Genomic DNA, 23376 nt, shown 5'->3' on the forward strand with positions numbered 1-23376 from the left:
ATGTCATCTGTGGCTCTGAGGTGCTTAAAGAGGGTTCACACACACACACACACACACACACACACACACACACACACACACACACACACACACACACACACACACACACACGTTTCCATATAATAACCAGCCGCTGAAGGGCAGCCTTTTTGTGGCAGACAAAGTTCTTTATTTTGAATCAATATTCAACAGTTTCTTCTGCACATGAACAGAAGTGTTTGAGACAAAATGCACAGGAAAAAATGTCTATCCCTTAAAAAAAAAAAAAAAAAGTACTGTTAAAAAAAAGCATATCTTTTTACTGTAAATGCTGTTTTGAAGAGGCTGAATGCTGAATTGAAGTTGGCAGTGACGACTGGGGTGATGCATCGGTACTTTTCAAATGTGGGGATTATTTGATTAAATTAAGTTAAGTTAAATTTTAATATTTTATACGCATAATGTATTTTATCATACAAATATCATATATTTAGTCTCTAAGGATGCTCTCTTGGATTAATGCATTTCACAATAGCAGTAATAGACTGTCAGTAAAGTGACAATAATCTTCTAATATGACAGGTGTGCTATTAATTGCTTCAGATGCTCGTGTTATTTTACATTCTTGCAGCAGGTGGTTTAGCTCTGTGGTTCCTTTTTGACAACTTACCTGGATCTCCTGGGATCTTCTCACTCACAGTTAAGGAATTGCCTACAAGCTGTTTATAAGATCCCTTCATAAAGTGCCATTAACCTTTTCAGATGAATTAAATTGTTCCATATTTGTCTTTTAAACAAACACACCGCCCAGAAGTCCAGGCAGCTGCAGCACAGGGACCTTCTACTTTGTGGGGTGTCCTTGAAAGTGTTCGTCAAGGGCGATGGATCCAGGTGGAGGGAGACAGGAGGGATCTCCCAGCTTCCCCCCCCCCACCAGCCGCTTTGTAGCTCCACCAATGTGGCAAATTGACAGCTGTTTCACTGCTTGAAAGAGCCGTCGTGAAATAGTTTTTCCATAATCTGTTGATCGACGGTGATACAATGACTCACACAGCGGGGGGATGAAGACGTGTTTATCCAACGCTTATTTAACGGTGGGGTCTGGATGCCTTTATTGGTTAATATCAGCAATTTTCTGCAGCTTGGGATGCTGATATTTGATGGAATTTAGCATGTGTCCTAGGAAATGGAAAAAAAATGGTTATAAGATACGGACCTTGCTGTTATAAATTGCCTCCATAGCGCCGCCTACAGATTTTCTAGAATGCAGCAGCTGGCTTTTTCCTAACACGTACAAATTGGCAGGCACATGAATAGTTCATTTTGAATTAGGAACTTTAGCAGAAGGTTTGGACTAAAACCTCCCAGGAATATTAGTAGGTTTAGGTTAGGAACATAATCTCCAGCGAACGTAAGCGGAAGGTAATAATATAACCTTGAGGGATATAACCTCCAGGAAACGTCAGAGGAAGGTCAGGAATTTGTAGGCGCATCTCCTCAATGAACTGCAGCGATGTTCTAAAAATGTCCACTTTATTTTTCTTTTGTCCATTTCCTGGTGTGATACTTTAACAAACTCCTCCAGATCTGCTCTAAAACTTGGTCACTGCAATCTAAAGACCAATGGGATTTTGGTGGAGTTTGTTGGGATGCTGCAGCTGTGGTTTAAGTTGACGTCCCATCCAACAGCTTGTGTCTCTCTACTGGAGCTGCTCAAGTCCCAGTCGTGCAATGATGGACAACTGTCATACAATCCACGTTTCAATACGAGTCATAACGCCACACGTGAAAAGGAACTCAGAGGTTTTCACTTGATGCAGAGCAACGTAATGCATCGTGACGCGTGTCGTCACAGCGGATACAGGAAGTGGTGGACTATTAGCAGAGCATCATTTGGCAGGCATTCAAAACAGCGTAAGTCCCTCCCCCTCTCCGGCGCATGTGCAGTCAGTAGGATGCAAAAATGACACTGTATATTTTTTTTTATCCTGCTGCGCAATACGACCTTTTTGGCCTACCAGTGATTATTAAAGCGGAAATCAGCAGTGGAATCGGTAGCAATGAAAGCAGACATGATCCCTCAGATTGTCGGCGCCAACATGAAAGTAAGAACGAGCAATCGGAGCAGTCCAGGAACTTGAACGTGAACTGTACCGGTTTGCATAATTTAAGGTTAATGAGGAAACAGCGGTAAAAATGTGCCCCGTTTTATCCCGGCTGGCTGAGCCCTGCTGGGGCGTTTTTCATTAAAAAGGCATCAGAAGCAGTGCTTTAATGACCTGTGAATTCATCAAAGTTTCGACTCATTTAATATAACAAACGTGGAGGTGAGAGCGTATTTCCTTTTCAAAGTGATGCCTCGTGTTATTTTGCTCGGGTGGATCAGTGAAGCAAACATGCACCTCTCTCCAATCAATATTCTAATGTTGCTGTGCACTAAAGCTCATATACCGTGAGGTTACGGGCATTTTAATACAGAGGGGGTTCCACTAATGTGTTGATGACCACACTTAAATATACAGGAAGCTATGAATCTCCTTTGGAAGAAATGTAAAAGGTTAAATAGGCTTTGATACAAGTTAAATACGATCCATCACATTAGCAAATGATACGGAGTCCGCAGCGTTTCTGCTAATTTACCAAAGCAAACAAACACACTGTGTGTGCTGACTTAATACATGAATTAACAAAGGCAGAGACACGATTCTCCTCTTGGATCCAAGGAACACACCACTCTCCCCTTCAACAGCTCCGTCTCCTCCGTCTGTAGCCCCCCCGTGTCTAATCACACCTCCATTTGCATGGAGAGCCCTGAGAATCAGCCTCAATAACGCCATGCTGCTTTGAAAGATGAGTTTTTAATCTGGGAGAGGAGATGAGTTTCTGACCCTGGCCCTGTTTGTTTCTACAGTTTCTTTTTCCTGTCAAACAAAAGTGACCTGCGAGTAAATTTGCGGCGGCAGGATAGCTGCTCGGCCCCCTAAGTACTGTCATTGTGCATTCATTAATATCCCCATATCTGCCATGGCGGGGGAAATGGTTCTTGGCAAAATGGGTACTTGTCGTGGTGGGTGAGACTCCCTAACAGGCAATCAGAAGGGCTGACAGCGAGTGGGTATATGTGTGTGTGTGTGTGTGTGTGTGTGGGGGTATTTATTCTTCTCCCATTGCCCTCTATTGACCCACGTAATGGAGAATTTTACAAGGGGAAGTGTATGAGATATCTTTTGGATGTAGGTAATGTCTTCATCCATGGGAGCCCAGCTTTCATTTGTGTACCATCCGCCTCACAGTGGTGGAGCCCGTGTGTGTGTATAACATAAGACAGCAGGATGCTCTCATTTTATAAAAGAGTAAATAAAACAGACTCACAGGTCAGTTAACAGCGTTTGCTGCTTCCCAAGACCAGAAATACTAACCTTTAAAAAAGTATAACTTTACAGTTGTATTTCCAACTTGCTATTAGACAATATACTGTATGTATGTGTATCATTAAAGTCTTAAGGGACAAAGGCTCAGCATTGTTCAACACTTAAAGGCTTCATCTCAACACTTTCTGCTTGTTTCTGCCCAAATAAACACAAGCATTTACCAGCAAGCACAAGCCCCCTTAACAGGGCATTGAATCCTCAACATAAGAAGAGGAAGGCCGGGCTCTACAGTGAGTGGAGGCTCCTGCTAATGAATGTGTGCTACAGTGTAAACACCCGGATTCTGTGTGCTCGGCAGGTAAACAAAGGTAACACAAAGTTTACAATTAGTCACAGTGCCGTCTGAAGTATTCAGCTCATGCAAATTGCTTCCATATGATTTACGAGTTCCAGGCCTAGATGCGCTACGCCGGCAGCAGTTCGCCTTTTTGGGAAAAGCAATTGACGAGAACAAATACACCTTCAGGCATATTTCCCTACATGAACAGCTCAGCACATCATTTCACAAAGAATAAACAGAGCGCACGCACACACGTGTGCGAAGATTCGAGGTTCAAGTCGATTTTGACACATGTGCACAACTAAAAGGAAACACAAAGACACCTCCTCTGATTACCCACAGCTCCGGCATCAAAAAAAGCATCCTGAACGCGGCAGATCGCTAAACCCCCCCCCTTGTTTACTCCTCCTGTTTATCAGCTGGACGGGCGAGCGGCCGCTTCGGCAACCTTCATCTCGCCATTACCGCTCCGCTTTATACCGTTGCCAAAATCACAGGTGACAGGCCACTTTTCCCGGGCGCTCGGCAGCAAACCCTCCTGGCAGGGCCGAGAGCGCTTTGACGGCGATGGCCCCCGACACACGCAGGTTTCATGTATTCAGCCCGGGGGGGGGGAGGGGGAGCTACCGTCGTCGCTATTAACCGCCAAGGTGACCTCCACCCCGAGGCCAACACACAAAACACACATTCACGCGCTGCAACGAGCATGATTGTCTGGGGGGGGTCGATAGTCAAAGTCATGATTGAGTGAGTGTACGTTCTATGGAAATCAATGGAAAGCGAGTAAGACGCAGGAGAAACGAACAACATTCTCCCCACCCCCCACCCCCGTGCGGCCCTGCAGGATTGCGTCTCACCTTTATTTTTACCCAGCAGGCGGCATTAAGGCGCGACAATGGGAGTGCCTGAGCGTGTCAGCCGAACACCTGCCGAGCGCTCCACCAGGATAACTCGGGAGCCTAATTATCGAGGAATTTGAAGCGGCATTCTGTTGCCTCCGCCACTGTTTTAATTAGGAGCCTTGTGCTTTCAGAGGTCAAACCAAATGAGCTTTTAACTACTGTCATTCCGTTTTCTTACTGAAGGCAGCTGTCCTGAAGCCACGGCGGCGTCACGGGCCGCTCGCCAAAGACGACAACGCAGCGGGGAGAAAGTGTAGCATGCAAATGGAAGCTACGGGGTATTTTAAAAGGGAAAGATGTGTTTACCCACTTCAAATCCCTCAGTTTGTGGCCCCTTAAAGATTACTGTAATTGTAATCCTGAGGCAGGAAGGAGACAAGAACGCAAGGAAGGAACGAGCGAAAATGATGGATGAACAAAAGGAAGGAGGAGACCAAAAGAAGCTGGCTGTTCCATTACTTGTCTTTACTCAGCGGTCAGTTAATTATCACAGATATTGAGTAATGATATTGAGAAAGCTTATATGGTCCACCTTGGACCACCTGCACTAGAAAACCATCCATAATATCATTCTAAACCCCAAACTTGAACCTAGAAGACACCCTCCAAATGTATTGATCGTGAGAGACGCTCGGAGAAAACAAGACATTGTCATGGAAAAGGGAAGATTCAGAGGGTACGTTGCTTATTGCAAACTTTTTAAATCTGCCTCCCCCTCTTCGCTCAATTTCCCGGGACAGCCGAGGTAATTCAAATCGATTCCAAGTCCTTCAATTACAGACAAACTGACAACAGTTTGGAGGGAGGGAAATGGATTTTTCTGCTCATCTGCGAGCCAAGGCCGAATGTGAGGAACCTCAACGGGCAGCCGACAGCCCGACTCCTCCTTCACTCACTCACTTACTGTGTTGCTTCTCCCCCCATAAAACCTGCCAGCGCCGATCTGTTATGATTTCCGACCGGCGGTGAGACAACGACAGCTGCAGGGAGGTGAGGCCAGACACCTTCTCTCAGACTATATTTCAGTCAAACGTACCTTTCCGCGTTTGGATCATCGCACCGTATTCATGCAAAGAACTGACGAGTAAACACATCATCACACCGCGCACGGGGACAGGAAACATCAATATGATAACATGAACACACACACATACACACACACACACACACCTTATCTCCTGGCGGTCAGGTCGACAGATGCACGGGCAGAAAATTGTAAATATCGAGCAACCCCTCGTCCCTGAAAGATGAAGTACAATAGCCGAAGGCAATTCGTACCGCAATTGCTTCATTATGAGCTAATATGTTCGCAGTTGTTGCTTCCGGATGACTCAATAAATATCCAATACTTTCCTGAGAGACAGCCTTGACCCTGTAGTGTGAAAGAATGCGCTTCACGGGGGCCGCCTCTCACAACGCGCTCGACGGCAGCTTCATAAAGTGGCAATTACCGCTTTGACATCCATAGAACCACAGAGAAAAAAAACAAAAAAAACGGCCACGTTCTGTGAAAGCAAAATAGACAATTACAGAGACAAGTGAGCCACTAAAAGATGGGAAGTGGGGTTAAAACTCCTCGGGCATATTAATGCAGCTTAATTAAAGGAAAGACCGCCCAAAGGGTGGTTTAAAACAACACCCTCCACTCTCACCTCCAGAGGCATTAGCTCAGTTAAAGACAGCGGGCTACATGATAGATATCCTCAGGTTGACCTCCAAAGCTTCTCCCCCCCCACCCCCCCCTCATCTATATTTATATGAAGGAGCGGCACTAATTTTGCCGAGTAAATCAGTGTGCACATTTCGTTGTGACCTCCAGCTTGACACCGAATTAAACAATATCAGGGCCCGAGGAGGCCGCTTTAACAAGCCTTAAATTCCTCCGTCCAATCCATCAGCAGGGATATTTCTGACACACAGAGGGAAGAGCATGAAATAAGGCAATTATTGAACCCTTCAGCCCATTTCTACGGCTCGGCTTGCTGGCTCGGCGCAGCACAGAGACACAGACCTTTCAATTTGTTCCCCGAGATGACTCTCGGTGATAAGGACTCTAAAAATGAGTAAATACAAAATGAAGTAAGTCAGCTATTATTTGTATCAGTGCCTATCTCCACTTTGTGGCCAGGTCGGCAGTTAATACACAGCGTGTCACTGTATGCAAAACAAGAAAGTTGGATATAACCAAAGGGGTCCTCTTGACTTTGCGCAGTAAAAAGAAAACTAGTGTTTAAAAAGACAACGTCTTTGTTTTTTCTCTCCCAGCGTTCTAGTCAGAGAAAACTTCCTGGTGGAAAACAAAATGCAGTGAGTGTGTCTCTCACGGAGGAGGCAGTGGATCCGGTGTGTCTGGGCGTCCTCTCAGATTGCCTGACAGATAATCCATCACACAGTCAGTGTGTCTGACAGGAATAAGTCTCAGTCAACTGTCTGTCTCTGTCCAGGACACACAGGACCCGTGAAGGACAGTTTCTCCTCTCAAATCTCTCCTGGGACATCCTACAGTTGGGTTTCATTAGGACTGGAGGTGTGTGCTTTAAGGCATTTAAGTGTGTGTGTGTGTGTGTGTATGTGTGTGTGTGAGAGAGAGACACACAATATGGTGTAGAATATGTATATAAATATGCTTGATCTTCTCAAACACATCAAATCAACAAAAACAGTAATTATTTTGTATTCTGTCCTCATCTTTGATTAAAACATTTTAAGCCAACAAAAACTATTTATACGTTGTCACAACAAACAAGGCGGTCCAACAGCCAAACTTAGAGTAAAGGTTTAATAGGACGTCTTACTTTCCATCTTCACGGCAGGATACTCTGATGCGAGGTGGGCAAATGAACCAGAACACGGCCGTGAAATATTTGTTTTTAATCTCAGAAATTATACACACAGTTTTGACACGGTCTTCGATGTATCCTGTCAATATACATTCATGATCATACAAAGACAATTCTGTTCTTGATTTTGTTTTCTCCACACCTCCGTATGAACGTACCGCCATTGTAGAAAGAGTTGCCACGGTAGTTAAAAAATCCCTCCACCTTCATCAAACAGGCACAGATTTAAACAGTTTGCCCGGGAGCACTTCACAATTAAGACACGCTGTATACATTTCACAGCGGGTGACTTCATTGACCTCACTTGATACACAGATAAGGCATTCGATGATTGATAGATTTGTTTGCAGACAGGCTGCTCCAAAGTTAAGATTAGCTCTCTGTCCTGCTGCCTTTTTACATCGGTTTCATCTGGAAACAGGCTGGCTCAGTCACACAGCGCCTCCAAAAACATGGAGCTAAAACTACTTCTAAACTGGCATTCCTCACAAATGCCGCACAACGCAGAAAGAGAGTCCGTCGCCGTGGGAATGCACAAAGTGTTGGATCTAGGTTCCAGTTTGTGAATGGTCTCGCCAAAGATAAGCATGATGAAAACCAGGACAAGACCATGTGGGCAAACCAATTAAGAAAATTTAAAAAAAGGTAAAAATCTGCTAATCTACACTGCATAGTTGCTGCGAGAGTAACATCCGAATTCTGTACTCGGTAAGCATCGAGATGATGCGGCATCTGAAAACCTGTGGTAAAAACACAGAGCAATGTCTAAGAAAAGATTGTTGGTGATGAGGACTTTTCTATTTCCTGATGGCGGCCACTGCTTTCTTGGCGGCGTCATCCAGGTTCTCTGCTGGTGTGATTGGCAGGCCGCTCTCAGTCAGAATCCTCTTGGCCTCGTGGACGTTGGTCCCTGGAAGACGCAGGAAGACTCTGTTACAGCCGGCGACAACAATACTGACAGAGATAAAGGAACACGGCGTAACAAGTTGGGACCCAACGCGCCATCTGAAAACCACGGCGTGTGAAAGACAAAGTTCCTTTGGAGGAATCACTGCGCGCGATGACAGATGGAGGAAGTTATGGGTGAACGGTAGTAGCTTCGTCTGAACACCGTCAGTGTGTGTGTGTGTGTGTAAAGTGAGCTCCGCCTGCTGCAGCAGGTGCTGGGGTGGCGTCCATGCTCTGGTGGACCCCCAACCAACCAGACACAGAGGTGGAGACCCTCTCCTCAGCCTTCAGGCTCAGCGCGCTGCACTGCGCAGCCAAACAGGAGCCTGACGAGCCTGTCACAACACAGAGCGGGGGGGGGGGGGGGGGGGGCGTCGGTGGACGGAGACGGGGAGCGAGGGGACAACGGCGAGATGGAGAGAGCGAGACCATCACAGTAAAAGGTCAAATGAGGCAGAATCGCCTGCGCTGCTAAAAACAATACAGGCGGGCTGTTTATGTGACATTTACTGAGTTCACACATGACTGTCTGATCTGGGATCAGCGTTCTCTACTCAGTCTGCTGCTCGGAATTATTTTTTATCTTTTATAGCATCCCATTTACTTATTTTTTATTGGTATTTTTGTATTTCACTTCTTATGTAAAAAACCTTTTCATATGTAATTTATTCAGTCTTTATGTATCCGCAACACCTGGATACCTCCGAGTGATCCACGAAGACGAACAGTCGTTTACTCATCACATGCTGCTCCGGTGAAGAAGTCTGAGAAGAAGTCTGTCATGTGATTACTTTCTGCTTATTATTATTATTATATATTTTTTAAAGCGCAAATGGCAAAACGTCACCAGTTCCAGCTTTCTAACGTATGTGTGTGTAGTAAACTGAATCTTTTTATGTGAAATACATTTCATGCATGGGTGTCTCTCTGCGTTCCTACTGGACGATTGTCCAGCAGTGTGTGTGTGTGTGTGTGTGTGTGTGTGTGCGTGTGTGTGCGTGTGTGTGCGTGCTCAAACGCTTACAGGTTGACCTCAGCTCTCCTGGCTGACGTGCAATTACGACGCCATGATATGTGAACTCTCTGGAGGCGCGGCCACGCTGATCAATACCTTTCATGAGGAATTCTATTAGCAGCGCCACTTAACGCCTAACATTTCATCTCTTTTGTCCAGCGAGATAATACGTCATTCCAAACACCTTTTTCTTTGCGGCTTCACACCGTAAACAATCAATTCTGAGAATACAAGCAGGAAGAGACCTTGCTCTGGCACATGAAAACAAAGTTATTTTCTCATCAAAAACTGAAGCCTGGAATATTTTTCCTGCGTGCGTCCACAGACAAATCTGTAGTCTCAATGCTTCAAGACGTTCAATAGGACGACCTGTGACCCTTCATTGGAATTGACAGATCTGAAATATGAGGATTCAAACAAAGTAGCAGCACAACAGAAAAAACGTGAGATAAACATCTGGCAGAAGCAGCCAGATGTGCCCACAACATACAATACATAATGGCACATAATGGAAAGTGTATACGGGACAGAAATAAAGTAAACACATGCACTCCTGCAACTTGCATGACATACATGTTCATGAAAAAAACAGTGAGCGCGTCATTGCTCTCTGTGTTGTCCCTGTAATGTGTGAGTGGCTAATCACACATCTGTGGGAGTGAGAAAGGAGAGAGAGAGAGAGTGAGAAAGGAGAGAGAGAGAGAGAGAGAGAGAGAGAGAGAGAGAGAGAGAGAGAGAGAGAGAGAGAGAGAGAGAGAGACTGCAGTTCCACTGTGCGCAGTAGGGAGCAATGATGGCTCACAGCAGCAGAGGGAAAAGGACGGAAACAGACCCATTAAGTGTGTGTGTGTGTGTGTGTGTGTGTGTGCGCGCGCTTAGTATGTGAATGTGTGTGTTCACCTGCAGCCACTAGGTGCTGCAAGAGACCTACTCACAGCCTGGACCCAGACACAGAGCAATAGAAGGAAATCCCACCAAGACAGACTTTCATTTTAAAGTGAAATACCATTTAGATTAATTGAAAAGCCGAGGAAAGAAAAAAAGAACAAAGATTCTTGCTGCTCCGACAAAACTATTTACACAATTCCCAGGGTTTTAGTTGTTATCCATGCTGCCAATGACTGGTAATTACTAGATATTTCTTCTTCTGTTATTTTAAATTAACGCAAATTATAATTGCAGAAAGACGTTAATACAGTACACACACACACACACACAGATATATAAATGCATTGGAGAATTGGCAAAAACTTAAAACGATGTTTGGCGGTGGGTGACAAGTGTCTCATGGAGACAATGACTGTAATAAAAACTCAAGCTAAACAACACATTGTTTAAAGCGGTTGAACAAACCGTTCAGGCCAAAACAGCAAACAAAGAGTTGCTTTAAAAACGGGCAAGATGCCACAGTGGGCGGATTTCTATCACGTCTCTGCTCAGGCGGGACAAAGTCTCTATAGGAGGCGGGCAGAGCAGCGGCCAACCAGCGCAGCGCTCTCGTGCAACACCACGAGCGACCTGTACGCGGTCAACGCGGCAGCCGTTAGTCCACCAGGTCTGTACACGGGTTATAGTTGTTTGCTGCTATATTCATTCTCTGAATAGAAACACATCCTGTCCCATTTCTGTTGGATATCCACACAAATGTGCAGGCACTCTTTTGCCCATTGTGGGAAATGTCACTTTCATGCGTGAGTCAATTAAAGGCGGCTATATTTCAACAGGATAATAAGGCTTCTGCTAGAGCTGTTGATGCTGTAGTTCATGAATTTGTGACTAATTCTGTCATACAGAGTTAAATGAAGATCAGATCTTCTGATGATTCTTAAACCTGCACAGTTACTCTCTGCTTAACTTTGCTCCTTGTATCACAGGGAAAACCATGAGTGTGTTCGTGTTTAAGGTAATGATGAGAAAAGCCCTTTCCGGCTGCAGGTTTGGTATTGGCAGACTTTACCTAAATCATGGGACAGTTTGCTGACTAGTGTAAATGTTCTTTTTCAAGACATTTGGACTAACCATAGCTGGAAAAGCTTTACTAATTTTACTAACTTTACTAATTATTACAAACTAATAATTTGTAAGCCATGACAGGTGACAAGGAATCATTAATCTGATTATTTACATTTATTTCGTACCGTGATGAGTTTTGATCAAAATGACGTTCAGAAAGCTTCCATAGTGTGCAACAGGTTTTTTTCTTCCCCGTTCCTTTGTGACAACATGAAAAGGTGTTAAAGGTATCAATAGCAGACCTTTTAATTGGCTTATTTTTTTGGTCGACAAACACTTACATTTGGGCCGCGCCTCTCGGTGAATAAATGAACCGGCTACACCAGATGAAAAAACCCACAACCTATGAATACAACACCCAAGCAGCTCACACCCCATCTGCTATTCAACACGCTACCGAGTACACGGTACACATGGCTTCTCACGGGGACCTCAACATATCCAGATTACCAAGAAGCTCCTCCCACCTTCTTCTTCCGTGTCAAACATCAAATGCGTCTCATTAAACGCTGAGAGAATCCTGACACTTTTCCTTTGATGTGCTTGGCAGCCATTAATCAAAGTGTTCATGTTTCTGATGAGACAAAAACCCAATATTAGATTTAAAGGGCGTCTCTGGCAATGAGAGGTCATGTTATGCATTAATGCATCGAGTCATTCAGGTTTTCATTCATGTTCAATCTCGCTGTTGAAACCAACACCAGCACTGTATTAGCGGTTTGGGTATCTGAAGCAACTGGACAGCATTGATTTCCATTACCGTTCCACTTCCTGTCTGGTGCATTCATTGTTTATTACGTACAACTAAACTTTTAATGAGTGCATAGTTTTTTTTATTGCATTAAAAAGATGATTTGGTCAAAACAAGCCAGTATATTTTATATTCAGTGCACGCTGTGTATGCAAATGTACACGCATGGTTCTTCGTGTGCATCAGCTGCAGCAGATGGCTATTTTAGCTAAGATGACACCGTCTGGACTGAAAGGGCCTTTTCAACCATACTATTGGACCCTGCATCTCTTTTTGAATGAAGTGGGAGGAATATGGCCAGATCACCTTTTAAGGAAGAAAACAGCCCCTATTCTCTGAGAGACAGTTGGAATAAATCAATAGAGCAGGGAACACACTTATGCGAATGCACTCACCTTTTTTTCTTCCTGGACCCTGAGGGCCATTCAAGGGGATTTTTTTTATCCCATAGTGGCATTCAGCCTCCTTACAGAGCAATATTTCCATGTGTGCACTGTGACCAAAGGGGGCAGTACAGTTCTTTGTGATGGATTGCTTCCATTCAATATTTTAAACGTGTGTGTGGGTGTGTCTGTACATTCTGGGCTGATTTTTTTGCGAACATTCGCAATGCACGAACATAAGCGCTTATACTTTAGCCACAAAATTGGGTTTGTTCTAGTTTGACTCCATGTCAGTCTGCAGCGCAAGTAACAATCAACTAGATACAAATTCAGCCCTATCAGACAACATGGCATCTCCTCTACGTGTGGGAATACGTAACTCTCCACCAATGTAATCAACCCAGGCCTTTTAAAAAGAGCCTCCCCAATTAAAAGTGTGCCAGTTAATCCATTCTGATCCCGTTGAAGAGCGCTGGGCCGCTCTCACTGCCCGGCGGTCAGCCTAGCAAGCTGAGCTGATTGATTCTGAACCAATCTTCTCCACAAGACCGCGGCCCAGGATGTAATGACCCACAGCTAAAGCTTGGATTAGGCCCGGGCCAGGAAAACGTGGTCGGCCCCGCCGCCAGCGTCGACCTTCTGTACTGAGGCTTTTTTTTGTGTGTCAGGTTGCATTACACGGTGTAGTGTGAGAAATATGTGGCCACTAATTAAGGGGTTTGTTTTGATGCCGTGCCGGCCCAGTCGCGTCGGTGGCCGTGCATTTCGGGAGTCCGGACACATGGTCAATCAGCAACGTTTGCTGAAATGGGGAAAAACTAAATTGGACACGCAAATTGTACCAGACGATACCCCGCAGGTTGTCCCTGAATCACAGAGCTACGCAAGTTTAGCTTTGGCTCAAGCAGGGAGAATAGTGACATGTCACACACTCTTAAGGGAGGGGGGGTATTCCTGCTTTGCCTAATGTGTGTCTCACATATTCCCCTCACCCTCTGAACAGCCGTGTCTATACCGTACTGTATAGTGCCTTCGTGCACAGCTTACGCGCCCTGACCTACAAACCATATTAGCAGTGTGTGAGGACATAGAGTATGAATTCCTCACACACACACACACCTCAGTGGGATCTTGACAATTAAGCTAACCACCAACTGGCCCCCCGCGCCTCCGGGAGTCACCGCTGCCATCTCTCACACACACACACACACACACACACACACACACACACACACACACACACACACACACACACACACACACACACACACACACACACACACACACACACACACACACACACACACACACACACACACACACACACACACACACACACCTGAGCGGGTTTCATTAGCATATACAGGTGAAAGGTGAACCAATCAGTGCATCTCGACTGTTATTCTGGCTGCTGCTAATGACGGTTGCGGCACAATGTGACACGTATGAGAAATGCACTGCTGTTCTTACTGGGCCACTGGGCCACAATGAAGACGGATCGGCTCCAGAGAGCCCAGCAGAAATAACACAATGGCTCGAAAAGTTTCAAACAAGAAGGGAAAGATGCGCTTCAGCTCCTGCAGCACTTGTGCGGTTTACCATTTTCTATGTAAAGTGATGATATTTATTATTATCAAATCCTCATTACGAAATAAATCTCATGTGTGTGTGTGTGTGTGTCTGTGAGGGGGGGCACGTTTTATACCTTCAAGCCTGACAACCAGCGGCACCTTTAGCTCCAGCTCTCGACACGCCTTGGTGATGCCGTTGGCGATGATGGCACAGTTGACGATTCCACCAAAGATGTTGACCAGGATGGCCTCGACCTGTGAAAGAAGGGAACAGAAAAAAAGAGTAAGTCAAGAGGCAGCCCCCCCCCCCCGTAAACAAAATCAAAATGGCCCTGTGCAAAGAAACCTTCATTGCAATGGCTGAACAAAGTGTGTCCAAACAGAAACACAACTATTGACCAATCCTCTGTAAAGTGAAGACGGTAGAAGCAGGTAAAATAGGCGACATTTGGGCCAAATAATTAAGCAGTATTTCATTGGGAGAAATACACGGGGAACAAAGGAAGCTCCACAGCCGACACGAGGCAACGCCATGTGTCATAATAGACGTTTGAAAGTGTGCAGCATACCACGCTTCTTTCCTCCAATCAATTCACAGATTTTTTTTGCAATAAACAGGGTTCATATTTTCTGATGAGATCTCCCAGCTTGAAGTAGATAATGAAGGGTGTTCGGATGAAGGTGCGTCGACCTATTGTCACCCTTGGCAGAGGTCCTTAAACACTGTTCTGTCTGGATTCACAAGCTCGTGTCTACAGAGCCTTTCTTTGGGGAATGAAAAGTCGCCGATAACATTGACTAAGAGGCCAAAGGTGGATTCCAACACGAAACCCGAAATCAACACGGCGGTCTAGAGTTTTGCCAAACCATCCCACTGTCTGTTCCTTTCTGCTGTCTTGCAGTTTCTTTGCAAAATGAGCTTGAAGCTGATATCAGTAAGTAGTGATGCAAGGCGGCTAGTGTGTGTGTGTGTGTGTGTGTGTGTGTGTGTGTGCGCGCGCGTGCGCGTGTGTGTGCGTGCAATTACACTAACAATCTAGCACTTGGTAATTACCCTGGCTAGCTCAGTGAAAAAGTAGACTGAGAGCAAACAGGATTAATCCTCCGTGTTTGTTTATAATCACTGCTAATCTGTTAGCGGCGATTTGGATGAGCAGCTTGTGGGTGTTTGTGTGTGCGGCTGGTGAACGTGTATTTTTTTTCAGTATGTGGTAATGATGTTTAAAGGGATCAAGGACTTGGATAGCTATCAGAGCGACATTGTCCTCTACGTGCCATCCTAATGACCATCTCCTTATAAACAGCCCAGAACGACACAAGGCCAGGAAGGAGCTTGACAACAAAAACAAAACAAAAAAACAGCAGCACAAAGGCTCGGACATCATGCAAAGATAATAGAGCACGCCGTTATGTGAGCACGGAGAAGTGTTTCACGCTGATGGAAGTGTATCGCACAGGGATGTGGCCGAGGGGGATAAAGGCAGGGAAACATTATTACCTGTAACTGTACATTGTACACAAACTGTACACATCATAAATGAAAAACAAATACAAGCAAAATGATCACTAACTAATACAGGTAAAATGATCTCTTGCAAAACGGGGTATTTTGTGCATTGTGTAACTGTAAATATGTAATTGGCCCCTCCAGCAATTTAGTGTTGCCTGAAACAAATAATGCAACACGTTCATGAAGCAATGGTCAAATATTGTGACTTTTAGTAATTCGTATGAGACTGGACAAGGTGATCACAGCCAGATGTACCAACACACACACACACACACACACACTGCACAGCTCTGCCACAGAACTACATTCACACACTTGTGAAAGAAAACTACATTAGTACCCAATACTCAGCAGTCATTTACATGTGTCAGGAGGCGCGGAGTGAGGGGACTGCGTGTGAGTTGAGCAGTCAGAGAAGACACGAAGGAAAGAGGTGTGAAATGTTCACGGCTTGTTGACCCTCAGACCTCGGCCGTGTACTAAACCGTTCTTCTGACAGCCTGTTACCTGCAGTTCACACATGTATGCATGTGTGTTGCCCCACTGCCCTGCGCAGGTGTGGCAGTTCAACTTTGCCACTATCACTACGAACAGACGGCCAAGTTAAAGAGACGCGAAGGAGAAATTCATACTTCAATATAACCGACCAAATCTGTAAGCTTGAGTCTGAGCATTTACTCTTTCTGATGCGTTTTAAATCCGGTAAACATACCGTACTGACATGAAATGAATGGAGGTTAACAGTGATTGTGGCTGTGTTACTCACACATGCCCAGTGAATCAATGATGGAGTCACAGCTATATGGGACACTTACCTCATGATATCAGTGTACTTTGGCACATAATGACGACTACTTGCCACAGGGTTCGAGTCGGGGTCTCACACAGACACACAGAGCATTATCTGGCCCCCACTGGGGGGCAGCAGAGATTTAGATGCCTTTTTGCAGCCCCACCGGAGAAGGCTCGGTTTGCGGCCCATTTTTCAACTCTGTCTCTATTGGGAAGAACCATTTTTCTTCCATTCATGCGTCTCCTATTGACACCCATGTATATTAATGGTACGTAGGACATGGTTTATGCCGCTTGGTAAAGAAATAAATACGGTTTATAGAAATATGGATGTGGTGAGAAGGACTTAGTTGCACTTTGCTCTACGTTTCCTCTTCTTTAGGTTTGCAAGCAAGTCTACAGCCTACAGAACATTACTTGTTGGCACAAACCGGCAACATGTATACATTGAATGTTTAAGTAGAGCCACGTTTGCCCACTGCGAGTAAATTACAGATGCAGAGTAACAACACCACACACAACTGTAATTTGAAGAGAGATAATGTGGTAACTACTGTGTGCCCAGAGGGAAAACAGCCTATAATTGAAAATATGCAAAAACGCTGAAGCTAAGAGCCGAAAAGGCACGAATGTGTGCATCTTTTTCATCTCTGTAATCATGTTCTCTGCGAGGACGGTTAATTCAGTACTTAATAGCAGTATTTACCTTTGATGAAGCAAATTGGTCCTTTTGCAGTGGACTGCACAATCCTCATTAGTTATAAAAAAAAAAAATGTCATTTTAGCGAGGTACTCGTCCGTAAGAGGTTAAAATACCACAAGAATAGACTCACCAAAAGAACAGAAGTCTAATTTAGGGTCAACCTCTTTGGCTAGATGCCCTCTCTCCAATCAAGAGGCTAACAACAGCTCTGCTCCACTCAGCTCACAGTGGCTCACAAAACCAGCCTTAAGGTATGAAATAACATTGCACACGGCAATCTGTCAGATCTGAAATCTCCTACACCTCTCTGTAGCATTTTCCCTCAGTTATTCCTTTCTCCTTAAAGGCATTCCTTTCAGGTGAGCTAACTTAGCAGCGGGATGAATTTCTTTCATCAGAGCTCAGCATAAGGCACCAGGTACAATGTGCCAGCTCGCTCTTTTTAGCGAGATCTTTGTGCATTCTTTCAGGCGCTGTTACGGCGTGAGCCGGTGCCTTCTACCTGGGCCTGCGCTGAAATGATTCTAATTTCACAAAATAGGATCATTGCTGTCGGCATTCCAAATCCCCGCCAAGGCTCTTTTTTTGCCTCGAAGTAAAAAAAAAAAGGCCTTCACGGGGGAAACAGGCTTTTCTGCCTGCTATTGTGCGCCTCACTAAGTGCAAGAAATGTAACCCTGACAATTGGACACGCTCACATGGGCCTGTATGGTACTCCTCCCGCCTTTGTTTTTATGTTTCCTGGATGCATGTTTGACTAAATGTGCATGTACTTACAAAACGCACATCAATGGGGAAAACGTTACGGACTGAAACATGAGCGCAACATCGTATAGGCACGACACATGCTCAGTAAGTCTTCATATTCCTTCCACAGACTGATTAACAGCAAACAAACATGTTGTACTTCTCTCCTCCAAGTTTCAACCCAGAGGGGAATAGAAGCATTGTGTTTCCTCGCATTCTGCACAGCTTGTTGTCACAAGCTGCACGTGCGTTGCTGAATTATCACTCAAACACACATTTTCATGCCCATACCCCTCTTAAGCGCCGCTAATCTCTCTGCAGGAAAGAAAGGAAAGGGAAAGCATCTTGTTTCCTTTGTTACCAGCGAAGCAGATAGGAGTAAGAAAAGGCAGGGCTGAAGATGGGGGTTTGTCTCTCTGTGGCCTATTAAGGGCAATTGTTCTGTCTTATCTACTGGAGACAGCCTGCACCGGCACCGCCTGTTCTGGCAGGGCTTGTTTATTTGTTTTTTCGATCGGCAGAGAGCCCCGTGCTCGGCCTGGGGCCACAGGTTAACATGCACGGCTTCCAAATCAAGGCAGGCTTGCGGACTCTAATCACACTTCTTGCAATGACTGTACGGCTGTTCAGGGAAAAACAATTATTTAGTTTCTGTCCTAGTTTGACGCGAGAAGGGAGTAAATTGTCTTACATGGTCAAAGTGTTGTCTAGGATTTTTTTGCATATATCTTTTGTCTGGACTTGATGCCAGAGGTTTCGCCTGTCTCGCTGCATCCGAACCATAAAGCACTGAGCTTAGCCACCGACCATTTACATTGGATGGGAGGGGGGGGGGGGGGGCAGCAAAAAGGGACGCGAGAACTCGGGCCTGTGACAATTGGATGGAAGTACAACAACACAACATTATCCCGCGTACAAAGCAAATGTCGTGATGGCACCAAATGATCACTGAAGAGTGTTGTTGATACCGGTTTCAATAAAGATAAGCAATACTCGGCCTGGTTACAAGAGACAGAGGTAGGCGCTGTCACAACAGAGCACTCGCACTTAAAACAGTTTCTTGGAATTCCTTAAATTTCTCCCGCTGTGTTATTGTGCTTCGTGTCACAACACAAAGAGAAGGCTCTGTGGATGAGCACGCTTCCATAAGTTCTGTCATATATTCAAGGCGACATATATATATATATATAGACACCCATGCAAAAATGCAAAGAAAAAGTGCTCATGTAGCGATCTACCAGCTACTTTGAGCTTCAATTCTGTCAAACCGAGGAACTATTTTGCCCGTGCATATCTATTCTCAGAGAGGATACGGAACAAGACAGAGGATGACACAAAGAGTCTGAGCGAAGAGAAGGTCTTGAAGTCAGAGAGTGAGGCGAAGTGAAACAGATGGAAGAAGAGAGATGGAGAAGAAAAGAGACGCAAAGAGGTGATGGGAAGTGGTGCGGCCCCTAACTTCTATTGAAGGCTAAGATTGGCGCTGGCAAGGAAGGATAAGAGGGAAATAATTATCCGGCCTGCTGAAGCATGACAGCCTCTTCTTGGGACGGCGGAGAGACAGACTGAGCATTACGCCAAAGATTGTCAATAGGTGTCTCCAGCAGTGACATGGCCAGACAGCGGCATCTGAAGTTTCACCTGACGGGAAAAAACTCACAGCAGCAGTCAGCTCAATAGCTGCCTGATCGATGACGGGTGTACACAAGGTTTCATCCGGGGAACATGGAGCGGTTACCACTAAACCCATTCTATCATCTACGTTGCCCGATGTTAGTCCCAGTTCTAATGGAACTTATTCATAACCAGTGTACACCTTCAGGATCAGGATCAGGAAAGGATCCTATAATATAATATAGTGTGGTTGCTGTGGGCCAGGTATCTGCATACCAGAGCACCTCTTTGAAGTTTGGATAGAGACCAATCAAGGCTGGAATGATTGTGCTTGCAGCCAATGGAGGTGGAAGAGGCGTGGCGGTGATGGAGGTGGAAGAGGCGTGGCGGTGATGGAGGTGGAAGAGGCGTGGCGGTGATGGTGGTGGAAGAGGCGTGGCGGTGATGGTGGTGGAAGAGGCGTGGCGGTGATGGTGGTGGAAGAGGCGTGGCGGTGATGGAGGTGGAAGTGGCGTGGCGGTGATGGTGGTGGAGGAGGCGTGGCGGTGATGAAGGTGGAAGAGGCGTGGCGGTGATGGTGGTGGAAGAGGCGTGGCGGTGATGGTGGTGGAAGAGGCGTGGCGGTGATGGTGGTGGAAGAGGCGTGGCGGTGATGGAGGTGGAAGTGGCGTGGCGGTGATGGAGGTGGAAGTGGCGTGGCGGTGATGGTGGTGGAGGAGGTGTGGCGGTGATGAAGGTGGAAGAGGCGTGGCGGTGACCAGAGGGGGGACATCTGGAGATGCCCGTTGCAGCTTTGAGGTTCGTCGTTCTTTGTAAGGGAGCAGCGGGGCTCATGGGCCATGACGGCTGCTTTGTAGCCATGTCTAATTAACCATTCTGCCCTCTCCTGACACACAAGCATGGTAGTACTTTCATTGCACAGGGAGGTTTATTTTTACAGCACAATATGGGATTTGCAGGTTTACAAAAGCTGAAGTTCCATTGAGTTAAGTGAGCACAGGAAATAAAACATTTGCGGTGCTATGGATGAGGTCCGATTGTCAGCCTAATGGCAAAAGTCTAATAACTCCAGTGAGAAGACTTCATGCCTGAATCGCCGCCTCTTGGTCGTCAGTTTGCATTTGTGCCTGTCAAACGCCATCACTATTTAATTTTATCCTTAGACATTTGTGTTAGATGCCTAAAATAAAATGAATTCCTGAGTTATGGCCCATATTGTGTTTTGTGAGATCACAGTCCGTTCCAATTGAGTATTTTATGAGTACTCTTTCAAATGGATGTTGAAAAAAATGGGTAAAAAACTCAAGAGGATTGGAAGGACGTGAGGTGACTGTGATCTTTGATCACCAAATTAAAATCTGTTCATCCTTCAGCGTGAGTGGTTCATGCCTTATTTGAGGAAATTGCTTACAGCGTTCTTGAGATACCGCGAGAACGGATCGAATAGGTCCCACCGAAATAGTTTCAGTTTACGCTTGAACTCAGCCAGATGACAGCAAAGTAAATTCTGTACTGATTCCCTCCAGGCGCTGCAGATATCACTCACAAAAATGGAGTGGACGGCCAGACAAACCCAATGCGTCCGACCAAAAACAAATGAAACCTTTGTTGTGTGGTGAAAACTGAGCATTGCATAGCGACACATTGTCGCACATGATACTAGTTTGCCACAGCACTTATTTTTTTGTTCGATATGTGCTTCTTTCTGACTGCAGACAACACAAATAACCGTGAAATGTCTCTCAAGCACTGTACTCAGTCATATGTGTGGCACGCACTACACAACCAGCACAACACATCAAGGTAAATAACACCTTTTACACCGGCATCATGGCGTGTGCGGGAATCCCGCCGCGAGCACAAGCTCTGATTGCAGCAGCTTACTGCGTGCTCGGGCACGGCACGTTTATTCCTATCAGTTTGGGAAAATGTCAACTGTTGAAGGAACTATACGGAGTACGACTTCAGAGTTGAAGCAACCTGTGCTTTATAACACGGACCATTATCTTCATGGTTGTAATGGTGGTCATGTATGGATGCAACAAGTCAAAGCTGTGGTTTCAAAATAAAAATGTTGTCCATATTGTTTAACCTGCTATCAACATGCCAACAAACCAATTGGCATTTCTTCTCTTCCATCATGTTCCTCATGTGCGCTCGTAGCTTTGTCTTTGTGTTCAAAGATTAAGAATCAAAACTGTCATTGTTTGCATTCAATACTAAAATAGTGCAATCTCCATGAACAAAATTCCAAACGCATACTGCGCAAACATCTACTCATCACTGACATTATCAAGATTCAAATTTGAAAATAACAACCTTTCATCTCGACACAGATCGAATTCAAGACCAACCGTTTGTTGCCTCAGGGCAGAGAGAGTAAGTCTGAAGATGTGCTCAGTGATGTAGTTCATCTTGCCTCTACTGCAGCCTTGCAATTTCAATTTCAGCATTTTATCATAATTCTTTGGTCGGATAAAGAAAGTTATGACAACTTAATAGCCATTGGTATATATATAAAGAAACAACATCAGGCTATATCGTTGTTTAGTAAAAGAGGAAGGTAGACCTGTTATATAGTAAACCTTAAATTACTTCTGCTGTGTTCTGGTGGTATAAAAATGAAATTAAACATTGGACAAACATCACAGTTCATACTTAAAGGTAGATTAGGGGATCACTTTGTGGCTGTGGGGTGTGGAGGGCCAAGAAGAAGCGTAGTGATGGTATTGGCAGAGTAAAGAGCCTTTTATAACAATGGTAGTCAAAAAGCTGAAGAAGCCATCCTGACCGGTAGCGTTGGCACAGAAGCACCCGGCCTCCAGTTCCGCGTCTGGAAAGCAGCGAGCTCGGTCAGCACTTGTTCTTTGCACTGGTGGCACTTTTGCCGTTAGCCGCTGGCTCATCGTTGCCATGTTGAGAGCTTATGACAGTTCATCGAAATGCTTCCGTATCTCGCTTCTGTCTTGCACCTTCAAAAGTTAAAGTTAAAGTTAACAGGATATACATAAATAGACGTGATCATTTTCATTTGTGCACTTTTCAGCTCACTTTTTCAAAATTATCTGCGACCCCTCTTGTTTATCCCAATAATCCACCAATCAAAAGGCGTGAGCGCTCTCCATGCAGCCCGAGAGGTGATCGGACTGGTGCACCGAGCTCTCAAAGCTCGAGTGGGAGGAAATAAACACATGTGACTACAATGTTTGTTTCAGTTCCCAGGGGGATGCCACTCTTTACTAACTATACTAAAACAGAAAGGAGTGGCAGGAATCAGCTACCCATGTTAGGCTAATTAGGCAAAAAACACAGTGACTGACAAATTTACAAACGCTGTTCTCGGATCTTTTGCATGACGCACTGAGGAGGAGAGACACAGACTTCTGCGGTCGGCCGTGAGGTTTGTCAGATGTCAGCGAGGGATGTAGAACTCGTCTCCTGCTGCTCACCTCAGGGTATCCGATGCCCCTGAACAAACACCCCCCCCAACTATCACACCCCGCTCTCTCACAAACGCACAGACACACATCACTTGAATTGGACTCAATATTGGAGCCAGTGTAGGGCAGGCTTATTATTCATCCCCAGAGGATGTTGTGACACTGCTGACAGGAAGACATAAATATTCCTCCACCTCTTCACCAAGAGTTAATAGCTGTCCATCAGGCAGCAATGAGACATACAGTCTCATTGTGCAGACACACACGGTATGGACACTTTTCCTTGGAAAAGCAAAGAAGGGATGACCAGAAGCGTCGTGAGGCAGGACTGGACACGCTGCTTCAGCATGTTCACCGATTTGTAGGTCTATATAGAAAACCCCGACCACCTGACTGAAATATGCATAGAAACTCTGTGCTCTCACATAAGTCGATACTTTTTTTGCAGTGTCAGAAT

The 23376-nt window shown here is 45.3% G+C and overlaps 1 protein-coding gene across 2 annotated transcripts in view; it reads right to left on the bottom strand.

Annotated features, from left to right (window-relative positions):
* Nucleotides 1–7448: 7448 nt before the first annotated feature.
* Nucleotides 7449–23376, bottom strand: part of suclg2 (succinate-CoA ligase GDP-forming subunit beta) — a 67717-nt gene continuing 51789 nt past the window's right edge. For both annotated transcript variants that reach the window (XM_040204051.2, XM_040204052.2), the window contains 2 exons: nucleotides 14248–14368; nucleotides 7449–8342 (listed from right to left, as the gene is read on the bottom strand). In XM_040204051.2, the coding sequence (XP_040059985.2) occupies nucleotides 8230–8342; nucleotides 14248–14368 (234 nt within the window). In that variant the 3' untranslated portion in view covers nucleotides 7449–8229. The remainder of the gene's footprint in view (nucleotides 8343–14247; nucleotides 14369–23376) is intronic.

Source organism: Gasterosteus aculeatus, chromosome 17 (assembly GCF_964276395.1).
Source record: "Gasterosteus aculeatus chromosome 17, fGasAcu3.hap1.1, whole genome shotgun sequence".
NCBI lineage: Eukaryota > Metazoa > Chordata > Actinopteri > Perciformes > Gasterosteidae > Gasterosteus > Gasterosteus aculeatus.